Source organism: Podarcis melisellensis (assembly GCF_964234715.1).
Source record: "Podarcis melisellensis genome assembly, contig: HAP1_SCAFFOLD_347, whole genome shotgun sequence".
NCBI lineage: Eukaryota > Metazoa > Chordata > Lepidosauria > Squamata > Lacertidae > Podarcis > Podarcis melisellensis.
Window position 1 is genome coordinate 11,787 of NW_028112862.1, and position 16,221 is coordinate 28,007.

The 16,221-nt window shown below is 40.7% G+C and overlaps 1 protein-coding gene across 1 annotated transcript; it reads right to left on the bottom strand.

Annotated features, from left to right (window-relative positions):
- Nucleotides 1-939: 939 nt before the first annotated feature.
- LOC309362466 (methionine aminopeptidase 2) lies at nucleotides 940-16,045 on the bottom strand. The gene is made up of 11 exons (XM_081931821.1): nucleotides 15,752-16,045; nucleotides 14,705-14,806; nucleotides 10,805-10,870; nucleotides 9,835-9,937; nucleotides 6,110-6,271; nucleotides 5,479-5,660; nucleotides 5,303-5,397; nucleotides 5,106-5,202; nucleotides 4,051-4,154; nucleotides 2,803-2,918; nucleotides 940-1,594 (listed from the first exon to the last, which is right to left on the bottom strand). The coding sequence occupies exons 1-11, from the start codon at nucleotides 15,912-15,914 to the stop codon at nucleotides 1,342-1,344; spliced, it is 1,443 nt and encodes a 480-aa protein (XP_081787947.1). The 5' UTR covers nucleotides 15,915-16,045; the 3' UTR covers nucleotides 940-1,341.
- Between the last annotated feature and the right edge of the window lie 176 nt (nucleotides 16,046-16,221).

The window sequence follows — 16,221 nt, forward strand, 5'->3', positions numbered from 1 at the left end:
TCTCACGGAAAAGGTGAATAGTACTTGGTGGCAGAGGGGTCCAACTCAATTGCATTTGAGCAATGCTAAGTCATAAAATAAACAGCATTGCAAACAGGAGAAATCCCAGAGTCAATCTAACAACAGGTTTATAGATAGTACCTTATTGAGCATGAACTGTGTTTTCTGTACCTTAACTCCAAAGCACATCCTAACAGTTTGCAAAAACCTACTGCATGAATGGTCAATGAAGCATACGGATTAGCACCAATTAATTAGTTGGGCTTTTTCTGCTGCTTTGTACGGAAGAAATATGCAGCCTGCTAAAACCTTTTCTAGGCTTAAACTAGAATGTCAAACAATTCTGTAGAAAATATGTGGGAGTCCTGTTATATTTTGATTAGCCTCAACCCTGCTGCCACTTACATGGGTACAGAATAATAGCATCTAATGTATCAAACTTTTATTAGCAGAGATTTCAAATGAAACTAGTTTTAACAAGTGTAATGGGAAAATAATATAATCCAGTTTCTGAACATAATGAAGAATATCCAGAGTTCTGATAAATGGAATATTTGCATTGTCATTTAAATAAGTGTCATAACTGAAGTATCAAATAATGTTTAAGCTGGCTAGTGGATTTATCATAAATGAATGGGGAAAAATGAGCAGAATAAGACCAATTTCAATTCCCCATTCATAGAAAGAACCTATCAAGCTATGCACTATAGGTCAGTGTACCATAGCTGAGGGCAGATAACATTCCCGAATGTTCGTAACTTCATGACTTAAAGCAAGGCAAGACTCATGCTATATAAGACAAAACTTCAGAAAAGTAGACCATGCCTTGTGTTGATATCCGGTGTAAGCAGAGAAAGAATACATCTACAGGATTTAATAAGGCAAGTTTTTCCCCCAGAGCACTGCTGCCTAGCACTTTTAACACTTTCAAAAACCATATTTGGTATTAGATCCATAAATCTGTCTTTATTTTTTACAAAATGGATTCCAGGAAGTTAAAAGGCAATACCAGAGACGACTTAGGCGCAGAAATCAGGTGTAGTCATTCAAAGCATTCAAGTAGGGAATATGGTAATATAAATATTCAAAAGCCTTCTCTCAGAAATATTAAAACAATATGTATAACTCATTCCAAACTAAGAAGTAACCTGAAATACTCTAGAGGCCTCAAAAGCTGTTTTTCCTTTTGTTAGATACATGAGAGAACTTGCCTTTGATTAAATTCCTCTTTCCGAACATGGAAAGTTATCACATGGGGTCCACTGTTAAAACAGACTGCAAATTTATTCTGGCATAATGTGTTCCAACAGAGTACATAGGTGAGGTAATGGCCTTGAAGTTTTAATAGTCATCTCCTCTACTGACAACTTCTTTGCATGTTGGACGCAATAATATGGTATGCTCAAACTGTGCTGTATATGAGCCTTTAATATCACATAGGGGAGGGTATGGATCCACTATACCCAAGTCACACAGGTTCTTCAGAGCCATTAGATATTTACTTTCTCCCAGACGATCTAGCCATCTGCGGCAGAAGGCAAGAGTGCCAAAGTTTTCGTTGATAACATTCAGCAAGTGTTTTGCTCTTGGAAGCCTAGAAGAAAGAGTGCACTGAATGAGCAGGAGGAAATGCTGATCAGGCAGATACTGTGCAATCCCATGCATGTTTACTCATGAGTAAGTCATGCTGTGTTCAGTAAAGAAGCAGTAAAAATATACTTTAAAATTCCATAATGCATAGCACTAGTAGCCAACAAGACACGGTAAACAAAAAAAAGTGTTCAGCATGCACCAGAATCGCATCATTGCTGCTGCATACCTTGTTTCTGGTGATGAGACCATTCCAGAGAGAGTGGTCTTTGCTTTCATGTAACAATGAACTCACAAAGCTGTGGTGGGGCCTGAGGGTTGCATTTATTGTTTGCTAAGAAGAACAGAAGGGATTTTTCTTCCAGTTGCAGCACTGGAAAAAGCCTCTCCACTAAGTCCAGCACTGCTATGGGAAGGAAAATAACTTGCTCCTACCAGCCTAGTGCTGCCCTTCCATTGGAACAGATCAGAACACTCCTGTTTCTGGAGTGATCCAGCCTGCTATTAATGACAGTATTCAAGAATATATAAAAAAATTGTCCAGTGGCATCAGAGACCCACTAAGTTTGTTCTTGGTATAAGCTTTCGTGTGCACGCACACTTCTTCAGACAGAGTCAAGAAGACTGAAAGCTGCCTTGTTGTTATGAGTGTTGTTATTCCTGTCACTGCAGGTAATTTGAGTCAGGAGACTGATAGGCTACGTCAAACACCACGATGGGCTGGATCTAGCCCATGGGCCACTTAATTTACCACTGCTGATTCAAAGAACATGATTCAAAGTATTTCAGATGCTAGGCGTTTTTTGAAATCACTATGATTAAACCACAGTAATGTAAAGCTGCTGCTAATATTGGCTGTATTTGGATGTCATGCTAAATCATTCTTCCCAAATCAGGTGTTCCCCAGCTGTTCTTAAACTCTGATTATCCCTGACTACTGGCCATGCTGGCTAAGGCTGATAGGAGTTGCTAGTTCAAAAACATCTGGAAGAGTTTCAGCAGTGGTAAATTACTCTCCACTCACACATGAGTAAATCAAGTAACTTTAAGGACAAGTAGCTCTAAAAATTGTTGGTTTTTGTCTCATTTGTGCACCCATAGTATATAAGAAGTCTACTTACCATTCTTTTCAAGTTGTGAATTAGCAACAATATTTCTTTCAATAGTACAGACAAAGAGACATTTACCCACTGTAATAAAAGCTGGACTAACCTTATTGGCACATGTCCAACATCAAAGTTCTTCATATAATGAGAACATTCCATATCATCATGAACAACACCTTTTCCTGTGCTGCCAAAGGTTTCTATAGCATATACTTCTCCCTCCTAAAATTAAAGAGACACATATACTAGATAAGCATACTGGAGTCCTTACTGAGAAATAATCAAAGAACTATTTCTTTGCATTTGAAAACATGGGTTCTGGCACAATATAAGTGTAGGACAACACATAATACCCCACAGAGCAGATGTACAGGCAGCATGCCCATGAAATACAATCAATCTATTCACTTCCTGTAAATCAAAGATTTTCAAATACTGTCAGGGTGATACTTCCTTACTTAGACACTGCCCAATCAGGTTTAATGAATAGCTTAATCCCATGTACTAGGAATAGCTGTTCGGGTGTTATATTTCATTTATAGACTCAGACTGGTTCAAAGGTGGCCTCCCATACAGGCAGCTTACAATGTTAAACCCTCTTCACTTCAGCAACAGAAATTAGTCATACCTTCAAATCATTCTCTGGGGCAGTAGGTTATGCCTGGGAGCTAAAGTAGAGTATTTAGAATGCCACCAACAAGTGAGACAATGGCATTCCAGTTAGCTTACTCCTGGCTGGTAAGAACAGAGAAAGTGGGGCATTTTCAGAATAAATTTCTAAGACTTCTGAACTATTTCTGGAGTGGCATGTATTAGAATAAGAAAGAACAGTTTGCAAGATCTTCTGATCAGTTGTAATAACTATCAGATAGTGCATGAATCCTGCTGCCCTTCGTCTTCTTAACTAAACAGCCAGATTTTCCACTTTTCCCAATTAGGTAGTTCACCTCCATATTATTTTTTTAATGACACCTTCATTTGCTTCTAAATACAAACTGTAGTTGTGGGGATAGGGCATTTTGAATTACTTGCAAGAACAAAATGAATGTTAGGCATACCATTCATTTTTCATTTTAATAAAACTAATGCCAACTGTTAAGTATTACACACATTTACAACATTCTGTTGTGAGCAGTAGCCATATGCCTCCTGGGTAATTTAGTACTACAGACTAAAAAACTTCTTAGTTGAGGGGGATGGGAACAGAATTTCAAACAAGGGCCAGATGAAACTGGAAGTTCAACTGCAAATATTAACAGCCTAATACTGTGCATATTCTTCAGTGGGAGTAAAGGCCCATTGAGCTCTAAACTTCTGTGGACAGAGGGTAAGGGTATGAGAGTTATTTGCTTACTTCCATTCTTGTTGCTTCTCCTCCTTTCACAATGGGAACAGTTTTGCCTGCATGTATCCTATATGGTCCAATAGAGTGTCCATTCAGATTGCGAATTGGTTTCACTGTAACATAAAATATGAAACACTATAAAATCAATGCACGTAGGTAACTAGTACAGTTAACTTTTCTAAAATAAGCAATTTCATTTTTAAAAAAAAACTATTCTCAATTTTTGGAATCCAAAGACAACATGAAATTCCCGAAAACACAATTAAATGCAAAAATCAAAACCTTTTGAGAGGTTTAGTAAAGGTAAAGGGACCCCTGACCATTAGGTCCAGTCGTGGCCAACTCTGGGGTTGCGGCGCTCATCTCGCTTTATTGGCAAGGGAGCCGGCGTACAGCTTCCGGGTCATGTGGCCAGTATGACTAAGCTGCTTCTGGCGAACCAGAGCAGCGCACGGAAACGCCGTTTACCTTCCCGCCGGAGCGGTACCTATTTATCTACTTGTACTTTGATGTGCTTTCGAACTGCTAGGTTGGCAGGAGTAGGGACCGAGAAACGGGAGCTCACCCCATTGCGGGGATTCGTACTGCCAACCTTCTGATCGGCAAGCCCTAGGCTCAGTGGTTTAACCCAACCTTAAGAGTATCTCTCCATAACGGCTGTGGGGGGAGCTTTTCTGGCACAGCAAGAAAGGAAATTCTTTTCTCCCAGCACAGCCCATGGTTAGGTTCATACAATGACTGCTGGGAGGAGTGCAGAAAGAAGGAATGCCATGGTAAACCTACATCAGCACAAACAGACGTCTTCATCTGCCCCAGCTGTGTGATCATTCCCCATATTGGGGAATGATACCTTCTGATCGGCAAGTCCTAGGCTCTGTGGTTTAACCCACAGCGCCACCCGCATCCCTTGAGAACTTTGATGGATCTCAAAATGTTTTACTTGTGACCAACAACAGTAATCAAGTCTTACAAATGCAATGCCTCTGTCTGTTTCATATGCACACATGCTCTCTCCCTTAGCATTGAATCAAAACTATCACATGTACTAGATAGGGGAAATTTACCTTGATATGTTTTGCCATCAATTTCAACTTCGTAAGATTCCATAACTTCTTGAATAGCCTCACCAACATCACAAAGGCGAACGTCTATTCCAGCGCACTATACACACACATAAGACAGGTTGAAATTGAAGATAAAAATTCCCTCTCACAAAGTATGTAGGTAAGAGATAAAGTTACACTTCCCCTTGCGAGTATACCTTTATTCCAGTATTAGTTGCATCTTTTACAGCTTGTAACAGCCTGTCATATTTTCGATTGAATGTGACAGTAAAAGCACAGTCAATGATACGACCTGAAATTAGATGCAAATTAGATGAAAGAATCTGAACTCAACTAAATGATCTAACTGCAGAGTAAGCAAGAGAAAACTCACCACTAACATGTGTTCCAAAATCTATCTTGCAGATATCATCATACTGCAATACAGTTGGATCTCCAGCGTTAGGGGTATAGTGGGCTGCACAGTTATTCAGAGAACATCCCGTGGGAAATGCAAGCCCAGCATTTAAGCCATTCTCTTTTATCAACTTCCGTGAACAGTCTTCTAGTTTTTCGCTAGGGAAGCAAAGGTCTTTATTACATGAACGGATTTGTTTTCCAGCAGCTTTATTTAGTTGCTACATTAAAAAAATTTCAAACGATTCCCCTCCTTCCCTTTGCTATGCATATTACTGGGAATGTTCTTAGAATATGAGATATTTGCTGCCCCAAGAATATAAGAACTGAGGAAGTGCCACGTCTCCAGCTGTATCATACTCGTTGAACAACTTTGCAGCAACTTTCTGTTAGCTGCTTGTCCCCCAGCCTCATAGTCCATAGAAGCAGTTGTGAAAAAACAAAAACAAAAATATACAATCATCACCAACAGTCACCAGAACTGATGGAGAACTAGGCTGATATATGGAAGCCCCACACCTAATCTCTATGTCCAGCACATTCAATTAAACTTATGGAGATGAACCCTTGTATAGTCCTCCCTTGATCCTATGATCTTTTATTCTCACCAGATTTCTATCATTGTCATTCCAGGTTTGATCCAGCTCATAACGTATTTTCTCACTTGTCTGTGTGCTTCAGCAGCCTCTCTGAAATCATTCCAGATCTCTTCACTTGCTTGATCTAGTGCTTTCTTTTCATCACTTGTTGTTCTCCAAGCAGCAGTTCGCCTTTAATATTGGGATAAAAGGATTGTCAGACTGGCCATTTTAGCTTGTAATCCAAACTAGATGACACAGGTATACTCAACAGGACTACTACTTTAATATACACATTTTAGATTAACAGAGGTATGCTTCAAATTACATATACAATCACTCAAGTTATTAAACTCTAGCTAGCCCACTCTGACCAAGTCTCAGAGTAGTTCAAAATCAATGTTTGTTTCCAATTCTACTGCCATCATGAAACACCTCACTGATTTCAGAAACTGGTAGGTGAAGATTTTGGTAAAAGAAAAAAATATTCATTGAAGGAGAAATATCATTATTGCACCATTTCTACCACGAAAAACCTTGGGTACCTAGCCTGACTCCAACTTGGGAGAATGTAAGGAACAGGTTTAGGAGTTCAGCCAAGTGACCTGCTGATAAGGAAAACTGCAGGTGTCCAAAGCTCCTCTACACATGTTCTTTGAATTCTAGATGTGGCCTGCACACATGCAATAGCTGGTATAGTGGACTGTACCACTTTAGACTGCAGGTGGAAAGGATCATGTTTTTAAACAATGCTTCATATAGGTAAAAGTAAAGGTAAAGGATTCCTCAACAGTTATGAGCGCTGCACCCCATAGTGGGCAGGACTTATCTGCTTTCAGACCGAGGGAGCCTGCATTTGTCTGCAGACAGCTTTTCCAGGTCATGTGGCCAGCATGACTAAACCACCTCTGGTGCACAGAACACTGTGATGAATGCCAGAGCGCACAGAAATGCCACTGACCTTTCCGCCACAGCAGTACCCATTTACCTACTCGCAGTGGTATGCTTTGGAACAGCTAGGTTGGCAGGAGCTGGGACAAAGGAATGGGAGCTCAGCCTGTCACATGGATTCAAAATGCTGACCTTATGATCAGCAAGCCCAAGAGGCTCAGTGGTTTAGACCACAGAGCCACCCGCGTTCCTCCATATGAAAAGCTCTTGGCTATGCAGAACACTAGCCCAGTAGAGAGCAAATTGGACTATAACTTCTTCCCTTGTTTTTCCGTTTTACTTGCACAGATTTATTTAAACCACTTAGAGATGATTAAGCAATATACAAATTGCTGAAATAAAATAAATAAAACTACATGGGGACATTCAAAAGTGGTACAACCCCACTTACTGTCCAGAAAATCATACAAGCCACTCTACCACTTCACTGTTCTACCACGTCATTGTTGCATGTGTAGATCACGTCTTATGTCTTATCTCAGGGATGGAGAACCTCTGACCCACCAGACCATTTTGGCCAAGCCACACCCTGCCCTGCACCTCACATCATATAACAGTGGTCCAGCCCACCTGCTTAAGTTGGCCTGTGGGTAGAAAAGCATCTGGCTAAACTAACAAAGCATATTCCTTCATGTGCCATCACATATTTTTTTGAAAGGTGCGAAGCCTGTCAACTGCATGACTTAAGATATGCGAACTTGGCAAATGAAAGACCAAAGGATATTTGTGGAGACGGATCTTGCTCACTTGCTCTCCATTAAGCCTGAGCAATGCAAATGGGTATGCAGTCCAGTCCTGAATCCACAAACCAAGGGAAAGGTTCTGTGACAGGAAGACTGAGCAATTCCAGTGGTGATTTACATCAGTGATAACCATTCATGCCTGCCTCTGTGAGTGGCCATTGTCTCCCCTATTCCTGGCCAGATGCCATACCAGTTACCTGCCAAAACGTGACATGTGCTCTAACTAGCAAGAAAGAACCAGGTGCCACTCAAACCAATGAGCATAAGAGGGTCCTTACAATGGGCTTGGGTATGCAGTGCTTTGTTTCCTCCATTCAATCACCACCTATCCTCCATCGGTGACCATCAGGAAACCATGCAACTGACCACCTAAAGCCATGCCACTCACAAGTAGACCAAGCAGTCAGTCTGTTGCCAGCTCAGCACAGGTAGATTTGATCTACAGAGCTTTTATTTTCAGTATTTGTCCATTTGCCTTTTCCTCTTCCATTCTTAATAAAGCTTCATATTATTTGACTGCTGGGATCTGAAGGGTGTTTATGCCAAACTTTAGGATTTGGGTAATCTCCTACATGCTTAACCACTGAGCGTATATATGCTACTAGGGCAAAAGTGTGAATTCCATGGTGGAAGAGACAGTTAAATGCCAGCCCCATTGTCCTGAGTAAACAGAATGATGTGACGGAAAGGCAGAGGTAGCACTGACTCAGAATTCTAGATTTTTATTATTTCATGGAACACCACAGAATTCCCTCCCACTGGGGGTCGCATCCAACTGTAGAAATGCAAAAACTCAGTGATGGTGGCAGCAATTACCAGATAGTTTAGAGGACACTGCTGGTCTACTTTGTAAGGCAGCTGTGCAGAGTGTAGGCAGGCTCTCCTAACCTTCCCCCTTCCATTACAGTTTTTTTTAAATGTTTTACTGTTTTTTAAACAAACACTAATACAATTACCACTAAGCACTTATCCAGCAGCACATCTAATGGTGCTTGATTTATCCATTGTCTCTAGACAAACACTTACACATTCAACATTCAAACATATTACTTAACGAAACCTCTCCACTGAGAATATTGAGTGGTTGGTATAACAAGGTCTTGATTTTGGTCATTAACATAAAGGGGTCCACATTTCTAGGAAGGTATTTCTATTTGTTATGCCTGTAATTGCCCTCTTGTGTCTAGTGAAATGCTCAAACTCTAATCATGCTGCAGTCAGTAAGAAGCCTACAAGTTCTCTGAAGTGCAGGGTGGAGCCTAAGCCTATGTCCAAAGATAGTAGGGCTAAGGCAGGATTTGAAGAAAGGGGGTTGGCCTGTAATTGTGGATATAATAGAGAATACTCCATTCCAAAAGTTTTTAACATGGCGGTATTCCCACCAAAAATGAATAAATGAACCCAGCTTTTCCATCACAGTATTAACCTATCGCAGGCTTTAAGGACTGCAGTGTAGTTCTCTACAGAATTAAACAGAACATAGCTTTGAAGTATAAAATACACAGGTACATTGTCACTTTTGAATGACAAGCATTATTATTATAGTTATTACTATTATTAATACCTCCCCTTTTCCCCTAATGGGACTCAAGGCAACTTACGGATTTTTAAAAAGAAATTAATAAAAACATAGAAAAATAATAATTAAAAAACAAGAGAATTAAAACTATATACATTTAATAGTATATAGACAAGCACAGGCCTTGTTGATTATGCCTATGTTCAAGTACTATATAGTTTGCTGGCAAAGTCACTGCTACATGCATTTGCCATTCATACATAAAAGTAGTCCCAACTCATTAAGCATATCTACATCATCCCAAGATTAACTGCCAACAAAATACAGTATGCAGTTACAAACATATACAGAGATCTGCAGGTAGGAACACTCTAAAATTCACTTACTTCCAAATAGCACCTCCAAATAACGGATAACAGTAGAGCGAATATAATAACCCAGCTCTTGGGGCAGAGACTTATGAACAACAGGCAAAATGCCTACAAAATAATTTGTCAATGAACCATGCTGTGCACATTAATTTTTTTAAACAAGATACATACCCATCTTGTGTTGGTGGATACTCACACTCTTCACCTTTTGGAAATATTCCAGTGGTAAACAAATCACATATTGGAATAGACGGAGGATCTGTCTGGACTTTAGCTGTTGGGTGAAATGCAAAAGTTGAATCTCTTACGATGCACTGCATAGTTCTATCATTTCCAATACAAAAGCATTTAATTTTTAATTTATTTTTTTACATTTCCTTACTTGGGCTCACATCTAAAACTGAAAACATGCCAAGATACCCTTAAATAACCTTGCCAGTTCTGAGTGCCTTTTACAGTTGCAGCACTGAGTCACTTTAAGCAAAAAAAAACTTGGGTTGTGCATAGCAATCAATTTCTTTAAGAATTCAAATATCTGCATACACTTCAAACACCACTGTTTACCAAGACAGCATCTATATTCTCATACCTGTCCTTGGCGAATCACTGAAATCACTTACAGTGATTAAAAATATAAGACTGCACATATGTACTAAAGTCTTTCAGGTGTCAGTTCCTCTCCCAGGTCTCTATAAAATATATACATGAGGATGGTTGTTGTTTTGAGATTTAATCTTCTTTTCAACTATAACTTATAGCTGTATACCAACAACACTTCCCTCCCCCATGTATCTGCTAAAATGAAGGGTCTTACAAAGTAATCTTCCCCAGCACTGGGGTGGGATAACACATTTCCCACTTGGCCTATAAAGAGCAGGCAAAGAGCCTTATCTTCCCTTCACAGCACTGAACATCACAGCTTTGCAATTGGGAGATAAAGCTGTGGAGGCTCACTTGCTACAACTTGCCAAGCTGGGTGCCGACTGCAGGACAAAGGTTACCTACCCCTGCAGTAGACAATACTGAGCAAGACAACCAAATGTTCTTGCTATGTATAAGGTAGTGTTATGTGTAAGCTCCATAAACATGACATAAGCAGAAACAAAGTTTGCACGATACAACCATAGTAACAAACACCTACGTCCTTTCTTCTTTTTCTTCTTCTTCTTTTTCTTCCCTGCTGCACCATCACCTTCACCTTCACCATCTACAGAAGACAAACATTTACAAATTTATAAACAATAACTACAGATAATAGCACTACTACCTAAGATTATTATTCTATAGTTGCGAGAGGAAAAAATCGAGTTAAGAGGCTTGGCTAAAGGGCTAGAGCAAAGCTACATATTAGAGCAGCCTGATTAGACTCGCCCAAACTGCATGCAACTTCACACCTGCACAGGACGTGAAGATTTCAAAGAACAAGCAGGGATAACTCCTGCTGAACCTCTATTGGCAAGAGTTCCACAGAGCAGGGCTTGCTACACTAAAGGCTCAGTGCCTGGTAAAGACCAGCTGAACCTGCGGGGTATATGAGACCACCAAGTGCCTCATCACAAGACTTCAGTGATCAAAGTGGAGCATAAAGAATCAGGTGGTACTTCAGGCCCAAATAGTTTATGGCTTTGTGAGCACAAGAACATTGAAACTGGCAGTAGGAAATTGGTAACCAATGAAGGTTTCTCGGCAGCTATCCCTTATGCAAACATACATGCACACACAACCATAGCTAACATCATTCAGTGAAACGAGTGGTGATGACCTGAGTACACCCCAATAAATATATTTCTTTGTGTAATAAACAGTATCAGCAGCAATAATAATAATAATAATAATAATAATAATAATAATAATAATAATAGAAGAAGAACACTGCCAGACCCTTAAGTGCAGATTGAGACACAAAGTTTAATCATGGCTGTAACCACAAGCATCTTCACTGTGATGTCTTTCCTATTTCAATAAGGCATCAGCAGCTTTCAACATGCCCGTTATGACACCAGAAATCTGGAGTTTAAAATGTACACTAGTCACTACATGTTGTATGCTTAATTTTGGAAGCATACCAAGACACATTATAGAAATTAGTATGCACAGGTGGAATCTGTAGCAAGCTACTGCAATGTGGCATGCTCCTGGTCAGTGTTTCAACCAGTCATGCCTCCATTTCATTTCCTCTATTACTTCATTACCCCACAAAAATAAATCAGGATTCCATGCCCACGAGACATGCTTAATTCTCAGTGGGTTGTTTTGGGATCCCCCTCCCCCACATTTTTAGTTTAGTTTACTGTCTTTCTATGCTGGCTAAGAAGCAAGGAGCTTCACTTTCTCCATGGCATATACTGAAGTCAAGCTAGTTGGTGAAAGATGGGTAAAGTGATTTGTCCCTCGTCTGCCAGTCCATTTGTTCTCTGGAGAGAATTCCATGCACTTCCCTGAGTGGAATTCCTGGTTGTTGAAAGTAATTAAATATTTGCTAATAATGCAAGAATAAGAGGGCAACATTAGATAAAAGCAAAACCATATTTTTAAATAAAAAAACCCTGCTGATGCTAAGCAGCATTCATAGTTCATACATATTGTGTAAGTGCTTCACCCATACAGTTGGGTACAACATTCATAACAAAACCACTTTCAAAGTGAACTAATTAATGCCACATGAGAAATCAATAAAAATCATGGCTCCACAAGGGCAAATCATATGCTGTTCAGCACTGTCAATGATTATTCCTTCTAGCCACACACTTCCATCACCCTTCAGTTTACAGCAGCTACCACCAGAGAAGTCTAAGGCCTCTGGCTGGCAGGTACATTTCTGGCAACAAAAAAAGAGAGAGATAAAGTGCATGAAAAGATAGGACCGCTGCCTGGAAAGAACCCTTTGTTTCTGTAGTTCTATGGAGAGGAAAGGTAAGAGGCAGCATAAAGAGAAAGAGAGTATCCTTCAGGCAGAGTTAGCCAGGTAGCCACTAGTTTCCAGTAGCTGACCTATGCACACTTCTTTATTTAAAATTCTGAAGCTTTAAAATAAGAAACTATCACTTTGATAGTGATCTGGCTGACACACATTATTTAAGTTTTACATTACCGTAATTTTATTTTACCAAAAAGATATAGTTAGGGCATTAAAGACTGTAAACACGTTTTTGTATATAAAAAACCTAGAGCCCATTTTAAAGCATAATTTCAGTCTGTCACAGCACATTCTGAAACAAAGACACAGTTGTTCTTTAAATAGTCAATGCTCTTTAACACTGCTACTCGTTTTAATGAAAACTGCATCAGATTCCTCTTGCCCTTGAACTATGCTTAATCCATTTACACTACATCAGAAAAAAAGTTCTGGCATGCAGTTCATTCATCTACCAATATGGAATACTTTCCAGTTCCCTATGCTAACCACTGCAGATTCTGGCAATATTCAGTCCTACAGTGGCTGCTGTTCACTTATTACAGGCTTTTTCTGCGGTACTGTGCTGGTAGATTTGCCAATCAGCAAGCCAAACTGTTTAGACTGCCATGTCCTTGAAGACTGCTGCATTATTTCCATCCTTTTGTCAGAGTCACAACTACTGTCTCTAATCAAGGCTATAATCCTAGGAGCTGAATGAAAACTTAATTCTAAGTACAGTAACATGTTTATCTTCCACCATGAACAATTGATTCCTAATGCAAAACACCAGACAGCAATGAAGATTCTGTCTGAAAGGTTCTTGATTTGGTCCAAGACATATTTTTGCTATTAGGTTTAAAAAAGCTTTGCCTATTTATTTATATTACTAGATTGTTAACAACTTTCCCCACAGGACAATCAAGGTGTCATACATGCCCCCCCCCATTTTACCATCACAAAAATCATGTGAGGTAGATTAGACTAGGGGTGTGTGGCTGACCAAGGTCACCTAGTGAGTCTTATGGATGAATGGGGATTTGAAGCCTAGAGTTAAGCACCATCATGTAACAGTCTCTTAACATTTAGGATCTCTTCTGAATTATATGAAGCTCAGGTCACTAGCAATCCAGTTAATTATAACTTAAGCTATTAAATGGGTGAGTGTGGGGAGCCCCAGACATCTATTCCAACACCCAACAGGAAAAACACATTAACGGTTGTTCTTGTTCAAAACCAATTAATGTGGATAGGTATTGTGTTGCAAAAGAACTTGAACTGAAATGTTTGATCTATTTTAGATAAATAAACTCACATCAAAGTCTCTAGGAGAAAATCCATCAAAGTGTATTGAAAATATTGTTAGCTTAACCACCATGTCTTATATACAGCCCCCTATTCTTGGTCCAGAAAAAGCCCTTTGCATGTAAAATGGGGCTTCTGGCTGTCATTCATATTTCATTCCTATCTTCTTCATCATATGGCTTTTCAAAATGTAGATATAATACAAGGACAACAGTAATAAAGCCTGTTTTCTGTAGTTCAAATGACTTATAATTTATAGAATAATCTAGGTAAAATTGTCACTTTAAGAATTAAGCTGAATTTTATTTCATTTCTTTAATGAACAGAAAGACTGGCATTTTGTTTAGAACAAAAGCTCATCAGAAATGGCTTCATAAATTGAATTCAATATCTGTGACTTTCAAGCATGTATGTATGTACCAATAAAATTAACCAAAGATCTATCAATATTCTCTATTACCATTCCCAAACAGGAATTTCAATATATAACACAGTCACAGTGTTGCAGTGGATAGCCTATTATACCTGAACAAAGGAGATCTAGGTTAAAGTCAGTGCTCTGCCATCCCTTGGGATAGATCCTATCTCTCATCTTGAATTACCCTGATAAGAGTTGCTCTTTCCAAGGTTATAATTACTTAGTATAATACGATCTCTTTTTAAAATCAATGAACAAAACATTTGATAATAGCCTTTTTATACAGCAGCGCTTTCAACAACCTACATAAAACTGCTTCAGCATGAAATATCTTTCCCAACTCCAGTAATCCCTTAACTAAAGCAAACTACAAATATTTTTACATTAATATTTTACATATCATGGACAGGGTAAATTATACTTGCCTTCATCATCATCTTCTTTCTCCTTTTCCTCCAGTGCTTGTTTATCCAATTGTTTTGTCACCTCATCAAGTGTTGACTCAGATTCTCTCTCGGTTTCTTGTCCTGTTTGCAAATAAGCAGGTAGTTTGAACAATAACGCAAAACCCAGCTAAACAAAGACAATATACAATATACTTTCAAAATTGTGTGTCTCTACTTTCTAAATTATACAAGACTATTCCTATATTATCACTGCAGGTAAATAATAAATTTCGTCCAAGCAATTCCATAAATTGAAATCTCTCTCCCTAGACCTTAGGACAGGTACCATGTACTAATGAAAGCATGTAAATCCACCCCCCACCCCCGCCTTACGCAACTGCAACAGTCTCTAAGAATTAAAACACACCCTCAGTCCTGTAAGGAAACCATGCAGTTACAATCGTCCTCCTTCCATCCCATACGAGTGAGTGTCCGACGGCAAATACATCATGCCGAATACCCTATCTCCCATTACATGTGAATTTCGTGCATGCTCCCACCATAAAAGTTATCTTCCGACTGCAGTGTTGATTAACTCCCCCCCCCCTTTCCCAGGCACCTTGACAGCTGCATACTAGCACTCTCTTGCTTCCCAAGAAAACCCCGGCAGCGTGTCACCACCCCGACACAGAAGATCTCACACGCGAGGTCGCCTTGCCATACACCACCCACGCCCTAGTTTAACGATTTCCAGTCTCATATATCATATATATATATATGATGATAAAAGGCTTAAAACATGAGCTTGACGGCCTAACACCCAGACCCTCCCCATCGCTTCCCCCTAAACCCCTCCGACTCTGGGAACATTTCCCCACAGAGGCCCCACGAAACGACGTCTTTCTTTCCCCTCAAATGGGGCTCGTCCTCCCACCGACCCACCCCGCTCTCTTCAACCCCGGACGTCTCGGGGGCCAAGGAGGCTTCGCTCCCGCTCCTCCTCCGAAGTTGTCCCCATGGCTCGCCCCTGACGCGGCTTTCCCCCCCCCCCCGCCCCGCCATCGCCTTGCCCGGCCCAGCTCCTACCCGCGGCGGCTCCTTTGCTCTTCTTCTTCTTCTTGCGCTTCTTCTTCGCTCCTTCCTCAGCGCCAGGCCCCGCCGCGCCTTCTCTCTCCTCGGGATCCAAGAGCACCTCCCCGTTCAGGTGCTTCTCCTCCTCGGGGCTGCCCCTTTCCTCCACGGCCGCCATGTTGCAGCCGCCGCCGCCTCCTCTCCCACGACTAGCCGCCGCCAGCGAGCGAGAGCCAGAGACCGAGAGTGGGGGGAAGGCCGCTCCAGCCCCAGCTACTCTATGGCTCAGCCCTGGGGCACGTCGGGAAAGATGGAGGGCTAAGAATCCCGTCGGGGAGGGGGGAGGACGAGCAGCGAGCACGTGCGCTGTGGGAGAGCGAGAGAGTTGTTGTCTGTGAGGCTGTCCGTGGGAGGTGCAGTTTAGGGCCGGGCTCATAGCTCATGCTGTCGCCTGGGCCTCCTCTCTCCACACCACGTGGTTGTTG